Source organism: Castor canadensis, chromosome 6, assembly GCF_047511655.1.
Source record: "Castor canadensis chromosome 6, mCasCan1.hap1v2, whole genome shotgun sequence".
NCBI lineage: Eukaryota > Metazoa > Chordata > Mammalia > Rodentia > Castoridae > Castor > Castor canadensis.
Genome location: NC_133391.1, coordinates 164986944 through 165002589, shown reverse-complemented (window position 1 = coordinate 165002589; position 15646 = coordinate 164986944). Strand labels below are relative to the sequence as shown.

Sequence of the window (15646 nt, the reverse complement as noted above, 5' to 3'; positions counted from 1 at the left end):
TGATGAAGGTGTCCTTAGGAAGTGTTCACATGGCTCTGGTAACCAGGCAGTACCCCACAAGAGAGGTTTCCCACATACATGTGGTGTTATTTCTAGTCTGAGGACTCAACTGCAAACACTCTTTCTAGGTCTGGGTGCAACTTAAAATCTGTCCTTTGTGCATTTTTCTCATACTTGGTGCCTACAGTTCTATCAGATGTCTAGTCATAAGACTAAACGTGTTAATTCTATTCTTTCTGTGCTCACTGCCGCGTGGTGGATAACTAGCACTTTTGCATCAGTAAGAAAGCCCAAGGCTGCGGGTAGGAAGGTCTGTCTACAGAAGCAAGTATACACCCATATGACAAGAGACTGATTTTTTAGAACACCCCCACCCCAAAAAAAGTCCCAGAGAATCTAGAAGGATTTCCACCAACACCTAATACGGCCAGGACAGTTACTGAGATGGGCAGCTATCTTTCCCTAGCTCTAAACCCTGTGCATCATGGTTGATGCCTGCGAGACGAGCTGTTGGTCTCTGCCCACAGCATTTGCCACCTATGACGTGGTAAATCTTCTCCTATCCATGTGGCAGCTGGGGCAAGTGAGGTTTATACTTTGAAGTGACTTTTCCAAAGAATGCCACGTAGCCCTGAATTCCCACCTGAGCTCATCTCTCCTGCCCTTCAAATCAACAGAGAGGATGGTCAGGTGTCATGGGAGCCCCAGGGCTGCAGTGTGACAAGCAGTCCCACATCTGAACCATCTCCAGTGAGCGCGCCCCGCCCTCTGGGTGGGTAAGGATCAATGGCTTCCTCAAGCTGCATCAGTTAAGAGCCCTGCAGGGAGGATCACAGGCAGGGTGCTGACGGCTGCCTGGCGCCTGATGGATGGCGAACAGGTTTTCCAGGTACTGCCACTTGTCATACCAAACTCTTTCCCAGCCTCTTTGGGGCTTGCACTGGGCTCAGAAGGGACAAAAAGGAAAACCAGAGTGGATTCTGATTGTTTTCTTTTGTTTCTGGGTCACATGATCTCTTACTTCAGTAAAGGCACACAATGGCTAGTTAGCATTCTTAGGAGGTCTTTCAGGGCTTCACTGTGCTCATTTCAAACTATTTGGTAGTTTTTGAGATATTTTGAGATAATGTACAAAAGAGTAGCTTGAGACAGTTTACTAAGCTTTGCTGGGTCCCAAACTGCTGCGTGCAAATCAAAGGTTTCAGGCTGTGAGGAGAAGAGCTCACAGTGAGGGCCCTGCGTGTCTGGGCACCCTGAGCCAGAAGCCCCAAGCCAGGAGCACCACGTCCCATGATGATTCCTGAGAAGCATCAGTCCAGGTCTGGACTTAACTCAGGGAGGAGCTCAAATCTGCTTCCTACACACAGTGTGCCGCCATGTGCCCCAGACTGTTTTTATTTTTTGCATTTAATGCATTTGCAAGTGGCCATGGACAGTCCTGAGGCATGCTTCCTGGAAGTCTGAGAAATAGGCCTCTGGAGTTCCTTTGCCGTTGTGTGGAGCCAGCTCCTGGCCCAGCTGACCTCTGCCTATAATAATAATGTCCTGGCCCCAGTGACTCGTGGAGAAGCGGGAGGCTGCCGAAGGCACCTGTGCAACAGGACTTGAGTCTGTAGCACTCAGCATCAGGGAGGGAGATGTGGGCCCAGCCTCCACCTCCCCGGGGCTGCAGGGGCTGGGAGCAGTCCTGCTCAGCAGCTCTGGGGACAAATACCCTTTCTTCCCTGTGTACCTCACAGATACTCAGAGCACAAGTGAGTCTGGCACACTAAGGTGGATATAAATGATTTTTATAACTGTGCCAAATCAAATTCCATTTATGCTATGGTTTGAATGGTGTCGAATGAGTCTCCCAATAGTTCATGTGTTCAAATTTAGTCCCTGTCATGAGGCTGCAAACTTAATCTGATTGGCATTTAGAAGCAAGGATTTTGGGGGGCGATTAGGATTGCATAAGGTCATCAGGGTGGAGCCCTGTGAATGAATCCTGGGGGTTTTATGAGAAGAGGGGGAGAGACCAGACACACACACACACACGTACGTGCTCCTGGTATCCCACCATTTCATATCCGTTCCCCCATCTCCCCACCCCAGCAGCTGTCATTTGTTGAAGCCAGAGGAAGCCAGGTGGTCAGTGGGATGCAGTCTGGAGCCCCAGTGCAGTCCCACAACCTCAGCATAAGCCGAACGTGGGTGCGCAAAGCCTGGTGCTGATTACATTCCACATCTGTCTTCCTGACATGGGTTAGTTCACCAAAAATCAACCTGTCAATAACTAATTTAGTCAACAGCAATTTGTCAAATGTCTTGATTCCTTCGAAATGTGTCTCTCTTAAATTCTACAGTTTACAGCAACTTGGGCCGGGAGGATTGGCAGAGCCCCAGGGGACTATTTGAGCCTGGGCAGCTGGGTTCCACATTCTCCCCATCTGTCTGAATCCCAACTTCTGCCATTCTGTTCTGTCTTTTGTGACAACCACCTCTCTGTTTTTCTGACCACAGTATCTTCCCCTTCTCCCTCTGCCCTCCCGTCACTCCATCTTGCTGACATTTAACCTTTCTCCCTTCTCTGATCCTGACTCCCCATTCCCTTACTGTCTCTGGGTACGGGGGATGCTTGTGGAGATCCACTGCACAGAAGAGCCTACAGGCTCTGCATGTCAAGATCCATCCGGATGGACGCCCATTTCCACTGTGCACAAAGGGGCCTGGGGAGCCCCCAGAGCACCCAAGCCCAAGCTTGGCATAGATCCTTCTCCATCTTTCCTAAAGCACAGAGGCCCCCGCTCTTGGCACCAGCTCCCCAAAAGCAAAAGCAGCCGGGAGCTCGAGAAGAGAAACTCCAAATGTTCTTAAAATGCCATTTGTGAGTCAAAATGGAAACGGGTCAACTAGAAGCAGCCAAAGTTGTTAAAACTTCTCAGTTTAAAATAATTTATTATGCATTTCAGAAAGAGTTAAAAGAAAAAAAAAGCCTTAGGCTAGACATATATTGGGTAAATCAGCAAATTTGATGAATTTAGCTTTCACCAAGTTAACCTGGCATCCAGATCAGCGTGGTCTGGAACTCTTGTTTGGCCATACTGAGGTTTGAACTCAGGGCCTTACACTTATGAGGCAGGCGCTCTACCACTTGAGCCACTCCACTGGCTCTGTCACCCTTTTCAGGCATGGGTGTCCCACTAACAGTACTGTTTGGAAGACATGTGCCACCCTGTTTAGTGGTTTCCATTTTTTCCCTGAGTAGAGTCCGGGGAGGACCACGATGGGCTTTCCAGGCCTCATGAGAAGTGAGGTGTCTGTAAGTTTGGCATTGCCAGTTTCTTCTCCAGCAAGAGGAAGCTCCCCTCTTATCGCCACTCTCCTCAGCCCATGTTCCCCAGGTCTGCTGAGAGAAATGCAGCCTTTTAGGGCATTATCACTGTGTGTACAGCTGGGCCATAAGTGACAGACACCATGGCTCTATGGGAGGGGTCAGGGCAAAGTGGCCATTTACCAGTGACTGCCTGTTCTGAGAGGCTCTGCCTCTTCCCTTGATCTGAATCATTACCAGCAATTCAGTCTCCCCATGTGGCTTCAACGTGGCAACGCCCTTCCACAGTAAGCGCCATCTTCAAGCTGTTCTTCCAAACCGCTTTACTCTGTATAGTCTTGGACTGTTTTCCCTACCTTAAACATCAGCTTGTCCATTGCCGTGCCTAACCTCAGTTTGCGTAAGTCCACTCCCTTATTAGTGAGGGAGTTAATTCTTATCTGACCAGTCTGAAGGAAACCTTTTGGATCAACTAATTATACCCCGTTTCCTCATCCTCACTCCTATGAGATGGTTTAGAGACAGCCAGTGCCTCCACTGTCCTCTCAACAACTGAAAGTGAGATGCTAATAAGAACAGGAACAGAAAATATACTGTTTTTCTGCTCTATATTCCTCCTGAATTCACCCTCTTCCAACTACACAGAAGATATTTGCTGCTTTTCTTAAAACTTAGCGATTAAAACAAAACCCACAAACACTTTTAGTACAAGGATTGAACCAACTTTTAGAGTGGGCTAGATATTCTAACTTTAAGTTGAAAGTCAGTAATACAGAGTAAGTAAACACATGAGACTGTAGCACGCTATAATATCAATCTCTAATAAATCGTTAAAAGTAGTAGAGTGCTGTTTTTCAAAGGCAAAGTCAGATAATGAACCCAAAATGCCAGAGCCCCAACAAAGAGTGAGCCTTCTGCGACGCAAAGGATGAATTTCATTCTGGAGAGTATAAGCTTTCCTTTGGAACAAAGCATCATTGAGTCACCAAGTGTCCTCAGGACAGATGTGAGCTTCCCCAAAGAGCTGAGCCTAGAGAACTGTGCAAAGGTGCATGGGAAGCTGTGAAGCTTATATACCATACATGAAATCGTCCACTGGAGTAAACGTGGAGTGTGCTGCTCTCCAGTGTTCCAGACATTTAGATGTTTTAAAAGTCAAAAAACAAAGACAGATTTAAGACTAAAGGGCCTCTTAAAAGCGTTAAAAATAAGATAAACTGAACATAAATAAGGAGACTGTCATTCACCAATTGCCACAGATGAGAACTGACTGACTGGCTGACTGATTAATTCTTGTGCTTATTACCCACCTACTGTGTACCTTCCACGTGTCAGGCAGGATTTGGGTCCTGGGGACTACACCGGAGGCCTGCTTTATGAGGTTCAGAGCCTAAGAGCCGCAACAGATGCACAAGCATGAATGTGCTAAGTGACATTAAAAGGCATATACACATTATAGTGACAGTTTACTGCTTAATTTAGAAAAATCTTTACATTTTTCTATGGTTTCTAATGACAGGTGCTCTACCTAAGTGTGGTATCAATTGACTGAATCATTAGAAGACAACAGATATGAGACAATACATAAGCTGCAAACCAAATACTACGGTTTTTAAATGGTGAAGAAACCACCATGTCTTCAAGTGTAGTGTCAAATGCCCTGGTCTTGAGGCCTTGCCACATTTGCTCCTATTCTTTGGGGACAGGGATCCTGGGGACTGAGTACTTGGACAAATCATTTATCCTAAGTCTTTCTTTTCTTTTTCTGAAAAGTTACAGGTTTTGACTAGCTCAGCTCCGAGTTCCCTTCTAACAGAGGATTCTGAGTCTTTATTTCTAAGGTGAAGATTTACCCTGAGATACTGCTAGTTATAGATTTTTTTTAAATGTGGAATTAGAACAATTAAAGAAACACATTTCCAGCTGGGGGACATAAGCATTTCCCCAGATTCTAAGCCATCGTTACAAAATAAACCTACGGCAGAATAATTTTTTTAGAGGTACAAATTATTGGCCGTACACCACGAGCAGCAAGGGCCTCCTGGCATCCAATGTGGTTATGCTCTCCATCACACTCACTCCAGCTGTGGGAAGATGCTTCTACCAGGAAAGAAGACAGAGCAGATAAACCTCCAGCAGCAGTGGCCCAGAGCTGCTGTCTTTTTGTGCAGATGAGGCCCAAGTCAGAACCTGGCTTTGGACTCAACTCAACTTTCTACTCAGTCATTTAATACAGTCTCCAAAAGCTGAGGTCTGTTCCTGGAATAGACACTTCTCTGTTTTTTCCTAAAATACTCTTTCAAGCAGTTTCAAAATTGCTCCGTGTTTTGCTAATACTTTTGGGAACTATGGAAAAACTTACACACAACAGAAAGAAAGAATGCCAACAGAGGAACAGGGTCGCCTGGGGTCACTGGTCCACCTTCAATAGGCATATATGATCAGAAATTCCTCCCCAGTGTGGAAGGAAGTCCTGAACTAAGTGTCCGACACCCTCAATACCACCATGGTCAATGGTGGGAGAAGCTGTGGTGGTGGTGATGGGTGCTGAGGATGTGAGGACAGACGCAGTGGTGTCAGAGGCCTCTGTGCTGGGCCATTCGTCTTGGGTTGTCCCTATCCTGCTCTATTCAGGTGTTGGATCAACAGATCAAATATTAAGCTTTGAAGCAATGTCCACTGAAGTTTAAAATGTGTTTAGGGCTTGGTTTTAAAGAACTGCTAAAAGGGCTCATCAAGATATATGGTTCTTATGATAAGGACAATAGTGACTGTGCTCCTATTCTCAGCATACAATGCTTTAAATAGCCTTTCAGTCCTCACGATTGGCTGTTTACTGCACACACTCAGACATTCCTGTAACATACTGTACATGTAAGTGGAAATTATATTCTACAGGACTTAATAGGAAATGTGTAGCCACAACAACAAATAAGAAGACGGAGTTTAGTTCAAAAGACTTATATTTCTTTTAAACCTCTTCTAATCTATATCTTAACAACCCATAAGGCACAGTCAACCATAAATGTTAGAGTTTTTGCTATTGTTGATATGTTATAAGTAACCTTAAATTATACATCATATCCTTTGGCTTATGAGGCACGTCCATATTTTCTGAACATTATCTTATATATTTGAATTGCCCATGGGAGCCTGACAAAGGAAGGATGTGTGTTGTTTATTTAAGGATGGGCATCTAGACACCAACAGACTGTCAATGGCCCAGTGTCACCCACACTTGTTCACAGCTGTATCCTCAGTAGACAGATAGGCTTGGGATCCAGAGGGAGCTCCATCAATATGGAAAAACAAGGAAGCTACATCAGCATAAGGTAATTAGGAAAGGAACTTCTACTAGGGAAACTGAAATAATGCCAATCAAAGTTGGGAAAGGGCAGGGATGGTTATAAAGTTGACTTTGGATACATAAAAAATTGGCTGGAAAATTGGCTGGAGTATCATTCAAATTAAAGGCAAAGTCTGTCTTTCTTGATCAGTTATAGTGTCCTGAGAAATGCTGGGAGTGGAGTTTTGTCCCTAGATTCAATGGCTTGTTTGAACAATAATCACTCATATTTAGGAATGAAGACATTTTCAAATAGGTATTAATCTAGCATAGTATCACATTAAAGAATGGAGGATTTCTTCTCTTATAATGGTAATTTCCCCCTTTACAAACAGAGAGAGAGAGAGAGAGAGAGAAGAGAGAGAGAGAAAGAGAGGAAGGAAGGAAGGAAGGGAGGAAGGAAAGAAGGAAGGAAGGAGGGGAAGGAAGGAAGGAAAGAAAGGAGGAAGGAAGGAGGGGAAGGAAGGGAGGAAAGAAAGGAGGAAGGAAGGAGGGGAAGGAAGGGAGGAAAGAAAGGAGGAAGGAAGGAGGAAGGAAAGAGAGGGTGCTGTGGGGACAGGCTCTCTTCTTACCGTCAGTGACAGGGCCATGCAGACAAACGTGAACTTCTTGATGTGGGCTGCCGTAACGGTGTTGCTTGTGCTCACCAGTTTATTGCTGGGATTATTCTGGGGAAAGAGAACAGCAGTGATGACGGGTGCTGGGTTATCCTGGGCTGACCCCCTAGATCTCAAAGAGCATCTTGTTTTATTTGATGTGCCTGAAGTTTGGGTTTCAAGTGACAGTTTGGAAGACAGCTGTCATGTTGGGTCTCTCTCAGACAGCTGTCAGGCTCCTGTAAATGAACCTTAACCAGAGCTAATTCTAGAGTGATTCAGTTCTCTTCCCTTGGCACCAGGTCACCCACCTTGCTCTGCTCAGGGCCTTGGCTCTGAAGCCGGCTCCCTATCCTGGTCCCAGCCACTAGGGTTGCATCCCTAAATGTCATAGCCCTGCCCGGTCTGAACCAGACTCACTTTCCCACCATTACGTCTATATCTGCATCACAAATGGAGCTTCTCACTCTTCCCCTATACACCTGTGCTTTGTTCCTTCTCCTGATTCATCCTTGTTGGATCTCCTGATTCTCAAAATACCCTTCTCTTCAAGGCTCATCTGCTTCCCAAAGCCTCTCTGACCTCCAGGCTATCTCTGGGCTTCCCCTCCTGTGCTGCCTAATGACCCCAGAGCTGACTTTAGGGCACCTTGGTATTCGGACTGCCTGTAAGGCTCTGTACCTCTGCTATCAGGTTCTGTCTCACCCACCTCTTTGGCTCTGAAGCACTTAGCACAATGTCTCTGGATCAGAGAAGGCCCTCAAAGAGCATTTGCTATACTGAATTTTAAGCCAATCCCGCAAGTGGCTCAGTGTCCTCACAGGTCACTAATCTGAGGCTTGCTGAAGCTCTCCTAGCCCACTGCCAAGCAAGTGCCTAACCCCATCTCAGCGGGAGCCTGGCCTCATAGCCAGGAAAATCAATAGAGAAGAACCCCTGCCTCATTAGGGACCCAATTAGTCCCAGAGCTGACGAACAAAAACAACCCCTGAAACCTGGCTCCGCATCCAGCCTAATGATCCCAGGATCCTCTTGGAAAGAGCTTTGGTTTTCCTTCACTTTGGAGGTCAGGCAACCTCTCAGATCCTCCCCCTGCAGATGCCACCAAGCACAGTCTTGGAAGGATTGTGTATTTCTTAATTCTATTCCTAAAATGTGTCTACTTTTTTGAACAACAGACTGCTGCTATAGCAAAGTCCAAATTCCAGTGCTCTGGTTATCTCTGCCTCCACTCAGAGTAGCGCCTGGTGGTTCAGTGGGAAGGAGCCATGCAAGAGAAGCAGGCAGCCTCACCCAAACACAGGCTCCACTCATGCTGAGGGTGCTGTGAAAGAAGAGGCACTCTTATTTGTAAAAGAGCAAATACTGCTGCTAGTGTGGTAAAGGTGAACTCTCATGCCATCAAAGAGCACAGATGTGGCACTTTGCTTGCTCAATCCTTAGCAGCACCCTTGTCCACAGATGACAACTGGACATCAGAGAATGTGCGCTAGTGGGAGCCTTGCTCAGTTTACATTTAATGTGAACTATGAGAGATGTGAGAAATCTTTACTCTCTTTTTCTGCAACCTCCAGAGGATAAGGGCTTCAACAGTCGAGGCAGTAAATTCTGGAAGTCTACACAGAGAGGTCCAGGATGTTGGTGACTAGATGGCATTTCCATAAATGGTTGGTGTTGCTCACTGGAATGTGTGGAAGCAACGGGGGAGGTTTTAAAAGGATTCTGAGCAACTCCTGCTCCCAGCCAGAGGTATGCTCATTAAAGGAATTTTTGTCATAGCTCCTTAACCTCTGTGATAAAGAGTAAAATAATGTTTTCTCGGACATTCCTCTAAAGCCATACAGTGTGGTATTGTTAAGTCTTATTATATCAAGGTGGCCAAAACCAATTTCAGATGGGACGCTCTGGTCTTCAGGTCGTGTTACATAATCTCATGCTCTGGGGCTAGAAGTACAAGTTAGCAGGAACGCTTATATTCAGTTTGTTTTCTAGGATTTACCTTAATATGCATACTCCTTGAAATGAAAGCAGTGATCTTTACCTATGGACTGCATTATTCCCACTAAGCAGAGAGCCTGCCTCTCCTATGAAGAACTCAGGCCTTTTGCATTCCAGTTGCGGAAGCCTGTGTCCAGCAACCAAAAGCACTCCTTTAGGAGAAGCTCTGCAAGCTGCTGTTGTATCCAAACGACTGCTCCAGGGGGAAGGTGGGAACTGGTAGCCTACAGAGGAAGGTCCACACCAGCAGATCCTACACAGGATCACCAGCCAGTCTCACACTAGGATGCCTGGTGGGATCTCTACAATTTGGAGGCAAGCAAGTCTTGATGGGTGAGCATGGGTAACCAAAACACAAGAGGAAGGCAAAAGGGACAGAAAGAACAGTGGGGGTGGGGGTGGAGGTGGGGGTGGGGGTGGGGGGAGGTTGAGGGGGAAGGAGAGGGGGAGGCGCTGGACGAGGGACACTGGATGGGAGGTGAGAGTAAAAGGTATGTGTGTGTGCGTGTGTGTGTGTTCACATAAGCATACACTAAATCTGCCTATGGAACTATAGGAGCAGAAGAGGAGATGAATGGACAGTAGGTGGTACCTGCACACATGATCATCCATGTCCACCTCATCACTGAGCTGCATGGGGGTGATGCCTTCAGCTCAAGGTGTGAGGTAGAGTGGAGGGGAGTCAGGCACTTCTGAGGCCTGCATTTCACAAGTTGTGCCCCTCCCCAGAAGCTCATATCCAGGTAAGGGGGGCATTTTGGAAGCTGGTGGCTGTGAGAAGGACCGAAGGATACATGTAGCTTGTGGCTGGTCCTTGCTTGCATTATTTCTCAAGGTTCCTGTACCCCAGAAGTCAGAGTGAGCATGGGGGTAAGCAGGAGGAGGGCCCAGTGTTAGCCAGATTCACTGCTACCTCTTTTGCCACAGTGACCTGCTGGGGACACCTGGCCAAGGGTTGTCCTCTCCTCTCTTCAAAGGGCTCTTGCTGGGATAAGAGAAAACAGTATCAGCAGTGGCTCTGAGCTACTGCCATAGAAATTCCAGGGAAAAAATTGTTATTAATGGTACAAATAACAGATTGTTGGCTTCTTTTTCATTTCTTCTTTTAAAGCACTATGTATGTATTTTGGTATTTTTTGCTTATCATTGGTTTTAGAATAAAAGCCTATAGGTTCAAAAAATATAACTGTAATGAAATAGACATTTTCTACCTGATGCACAGGACAGTCACAGGTAACAGGTCAGAAGGGTTTCATTCCTCCCACGGCAGAGACAGCAGATGGGGCGGACAAAGCTGTTGTTCATTGGGGTTTTCAGTTGCAACAAGTCTACCACACAGAAACCAAGCTGGACAAAAGCCTTGCATGGTCAATGTGTGCATGCATGTCCTCCGGCCACAGAAGGACAGCTGAGTGTGTATGGGCTCAAGGCCACATTTTATAACCACACCTCAGCCATAGGGAATGAACTTAGCAAGGTACTAGTTTAACTAAAGAACAAACCACAGAAATAAAATTCAAAATACATGGTTTTTAAGTTTATTTTCCCTTTTGCAAACAAATAATTTCTCAATAAGAATAACCTATAAGTGACCACAGGAGTGACCAATTTGAAAGAACATAACAGGGTTGGCATCAAGGGAAGCTTCAAATTGCTATTATTTTCAGAGGAAAATACCCCAATTACCCCAATAATATCTTAGCCTGACAAAGGGAGGTAGGACTGAAAAACAGCAGTGTTCCTCCTCCAAGACCCCTGTCTATCAAATGGCAATTGGAAAAAGTGTGTTCCAATGCTATGCTCACAGGTCTCACCTTGTCAAAAGCAGGATAGACAGCACGGATTTCCGTCAACCAGCCATATGGCATGTGACCCACGGGGTAGGTGGCTGTCAAAATTGCCACTGCCTGCAAGGGAGAGAGTGGGGAGTGTTAGCATGGGCACCAGCAGGAAGTCTTCCAGAAGCTGCCAGGCCATCTGACAGAGCTAGTGGCAGATCCCTCCATACTGGGTCTGGAACAGGGGAGAGGTGACACCAGGAAGATGCCTCTATACATAAGTGTAAGAAGAAACAGCACTGTCTGAGAGGCCAGGTTTTCAGCCCAGCATCCTCAGACTCCAGAATCTTTGCTGTTTTCAGTGAGCCCAACTGAACCCTCTAACCAAGCCCAGTTCTTGGGTCTCAAAATGAGACCACTCTTGCGAGCGTCTTAGCTAGGCACCCACCTCTCCACCTCCATTCTGACCTTGGCAGTGGCTGACACTGTATGTTTGTTGGTGGCTTTGTGCCACTCTTTTTCCAACTCGACTCATTCCAGATTGCTCGTCAGTATCACCCAATTAAAAATTTTAATAACATTAATAAATATTTCCTAGAGATAGTATTTCCGTGGAAAGGAGAGCTTTCTTTTCTCATGTGAAAGAAGAGGAGAAAAATGGAACCCCAGCGTCTCAAGCGAGTCAACTCTTCTCTCACTAGCACAGGAGGAAGGCAGGCTTTGTCTATTTTAATGAACAGCAGCAGTGCCCAGCACTTAGGAACATGAGGCAAGTTTTCAGCCACGGGAAGGAACTGCAGTATGGTCTGATGTGGCGTGGTACAGTGTGGTGTGGCATGGTGAAACAAAAGAGTATTGTGGTTAGATGGACCTAGAGCCAGAGCTTTTCCTCATGGCTTAACAGCTGTGCAAAACATAACCCTCTCAGGGCATCCCTATCTCTCCTCCAGCAGAACAGTGAGAATAACGACACCATCTTACAAGCTGATGGGGAGCCAGTGACATGCACATAAATAACTGCCTCCGTAAATGCCGGCTCTGGATGCCACACGCTGGGTTTCCACGCCATTGGCGGCAGTTTTGAAATGGCTCTAACACAAAATTTATCCCTTTTGTCTGCTTTAAGGGGAAAATGGAATTGCAGCACACAGGTGATGGCGGTCCCATACTTTTTACTGGGAAACTAAGTAGTCAAGTGAAAAAGCTGCTGTGTTAATGCAGCCACCCCAGGTGACATTTGTGACTCAAAAACAAAATTCAAGAACAAACTGAGGCCAGAGAAAGCGTTCTGCTTTTGATTTATAGGCTTCTCCTTCCTGACTGACATGAGGTCCTCCCAGGACATGGAAACTGGCAGCATGCTCTCAGCTGGAGAGCGGCTGACAGGGTAGTCAAGGGCCCGGCTGCTTCTTCGCAAAGCCACGCATAAACAGGAGGTCCTCATGAGCAGCCACCAGCCCTTCTGAAGGATGGGCAGTGCCAGAAACAGAATTAATTCTCCAGAAGGAAGTGGGGGAGGAAGCAAATGAAGTCACCCTACTTGTTCATACCCAACTTGAAAGAGGGAACAAATGAGTCAACTCTCTCTCTGGAGTAGCTGCCAGTTTCCAGATCCATTTCATGAGCTGTGAGTGAGTAAATAAAGGAGACCCTCATGTGGAGGAAGGTAGATTGCCAAAGAGCTCATCAAGTCCTGATGGGTGGGTGGACTGGGTCAGAACAGAGGCACTGGTCCTGCTCCCCCTGGGTATCCTCATTTCTGCTGCCAAGCGGCACGTCCCATCGTCCTCCAGGGAGGACGGCACATGCCAACACCTTGGAGAAATAGAAAGCCAGGTGAGAGTCAGAAGGCCTGGACCCTCACACTAGCCCAGCTTCCAGCTAGTTCTGGCCCTTTTGTGCCTCAGTTTCCCACCTGGTAAATGAGAAGGATGAAGTAGATGTTTTCTTCCATAATTATAAAAATATAAAGGTACATGATTGTAAGTCACTGACTGGTTCCTAGGGTGACTCTTCACATCACTTAATATTACAGAATCACTTGAGATCCTGAGGTAAGCTAGAATAAATTTGAATCCCTCTTCCCACACAAGGGGATGCTTATAACCCCCAAGTGTGCCTTACCTCTGTAGCCGCAGAACTGCCACCAAGGTCCCGGGAGACAAAGAGGTTGACAATAGGCCGGCTGATTCTCTGTGTGGCCAGAATCAGAGCCAAAGGCCACCAGAAACTCAGCATCTTTCTTATTGTTGCATCTCCCTGCATCAAAAAACACAGATCAAAGTTAAAGCTCCAGATACAGAATAGAAAAAACTCAGAATCAAAACTTTTCTTTTTTAATGCCAATCATGAGTCAATTCACTGTGCTTAACAGTAACAAAGGGAAAAGTCTCTGCAGACATGCCAAGCTGAATTAAAAGAAAATGTACAGTCTTATTAGAAATTAATTCAGACAGCTGGCAAGCTACTGTGAAATCAAAGCACACATTCAAGCTTGCTTGAATTTTCCATGCAGGCACTCAATCTCTAGCCAAGGTGGAACCCAGCTCTATGGCCTGAGAAACAGGTTTGAAATTAGCCTTTGTTTATATCATTGCAGTGACTGGCTAGACGCCATGTCAGTAGGAGGTATCTCTTAGAAGTACAAAATTATTATAATCTACTTTGGGATCAGTCAACGTATATTAACGTGACTAATTATTTCAGCACTGTGTAAATCGACTACAGGTTCTTATTCTCAAAGCTTCTGCAGAAGCCACATAAACTGTGCAGAAGCATATGCAAAAGAAAGCAGGTAAGGAAAAAGCGATGTGTTAGGGCCTCTGCAGCCAAGGTGTGTGCCACCTTTAAAGTCTGGCTTACATTATGCAATTTTGGTTTTACTTCTTTGAGGGTAAGAGTTACCATGGAACCATTCTCTGCCACTTTAATTTATATTCCTTTGCTGGTGGCTGAATGTTGAGAGATGGACTATTCCTGTCAAGACCGATTTGCTGTGGTTGGTCTCGTGGTGGAAATAACTAAGAAGGGTTTCATTGATGGCTTGACCAAGGATGGAGTAAGTGGTCAACACGATTACTGCTTTGACACAATGAAAGCAAAGTGTGGTTCAAGAGAGGATCGGAAGTGTAGTATGTTGATTTAGTCAGGGCTATTTATGGTCATTCCTATCTGCCATGTAGCTAGATAGAAAGAAGTCTAAGGATGCCTAACATCGATGGGGAGGAGAAATCAGCACACACACGTCAGAAAATGTTCATACTTAGGAGGAACAGAACGTTTGGCCACTTGTGAAAGGTTATATATCTTAACTTGTTTCTTTTTAGCTTTTAAGGCACAGGCCAAAGTCAGCCTTTTCCTGCTCCAAAGTGTGGCTTCTTGGACCACAGTGCCATGTTCTTTTCCTCAGTTTTAGAGGCTCTTATGGTTCTCACTGCAGTTCATGTGCTGTCTTGGGTTCATGTCTAATTGTTGCTTCTATGTTGGACTTATCTGCCATGTGGGATGTAAAGCTTTTGAAGTGAAAACCTATCTTAAAATTTTGTCATCCTATTTTCTCTAATGGTCTGCTTTAGCTTGGCTCTTTGGAGGTAGGTATCTAATTAAGAAATTGGGATTGGCCAGTGTAGAAAGTAGAAACAAAGCTTGGATACCTGCTATGGAATTAAAAATAAAATGTAAACTCAAAGATTCAATGGGTCATAAAATTTTCTTGATTATAGAAAAACTTACAGTGGCGAGTAAGAGGGGGCGTGCATGTTGTATCTGCCCTTGGCCTCACATGACCCATTGTGCCTAGTTTCCTCATACGGCAATGAGGAGGCTGGATGGTGATTGCTAAGATCACTTCCATCTCTAAGGTTCAGTAATTCTCCACTGCCTTTCCCCACCAACACCACCTAGCATTTGACCTTTGGGTACAATATCACAGAGCATATGCTTACTATATTGAGTTCTCATTTCATACAGAACTGGATGTAAACTTGTCCTACTGAGTCCCAGACAGACTGTGGTTGAACCGTTATAAACCCACAGGGGTTAGGGAGAAGGACAGGGGAGGCGGGAAAGGTAGAAGAAGGGTGGCTGGACATGATCAATGCATGGTAGATACATGTATGCCAACAGCACAGTGAACCCCGTTAACTGATACAGCGAGCGTGTGCTACTAGTCATTAAGAAAGGCGTACCCCTAGCTCTGGTCCACTTCTGTCAGGGATGATGTCGTGGATGTTCCTGTAGTAGCCCAGGCACAGGGTGGTACAGCGCACGAGTGCGCCCATGTATAGGGACAGGATGGGGATGAGCAGGGGCTCCCGGCATTCCAGGTGACTGTGCAGCAAAATGGCTACGAAAACAACCTGTGAGAGAAGATAGGACAGGTCAGTGGGAAGAGAGGGAGCAGGTCAACAGAGGCACAGCACACCACCCTGAGCACAGGCAAGGCAGGCCTCTGAAGGAGAACCTCTATGCTGAGGCACAGAAATGAAATGTGAGCTCTGACTTGACGTTACCCTCACGTGCAGATGTTTGGAGAACACGCCCATCATTTTGTTAGCACAACCATTAAGATTCCTTTAAGGCTAAGATTATTGCTTAAGAAATATCTAGAAACTTT

At 45.9% G+C, this 15646-nt stretch overlaps 1 protein-coding gene across 2 annotated transcripts in view; it reads right to left on the bottom strand.

Annotated features, from left to right (window-relative positions):
- The window catches only part of Ankh (ANKH inorganic pyrophosphate transport regulator), a 134758-nt gene that overhangs the window by 16848 nt on the left and 102264 nt on the right, over positions 1-15646 (bottom strand). For both annotated transcript variants that reach the window (XM_074077711.1, XM_020157837.2), the window contains exons 5-8: positions 15219-15389; positions 13156-13290; positions 11068-11160; positions 7232-7327 (exon numbers count right to left, since the gene is read on the bottom strand). In XM_074077711.1, the coding sequence (XP_073933812.1) occupies positions 7232-7327; positions 11068-11160; positions 13156-13290; positions 15219-15389 (495 nt within the window). The remainder of the gene's footprint in view (positions 1-7231; positions 7328-11067; positions 11161-13155; positions 13291-15218; positions 15390-15646) is intronic.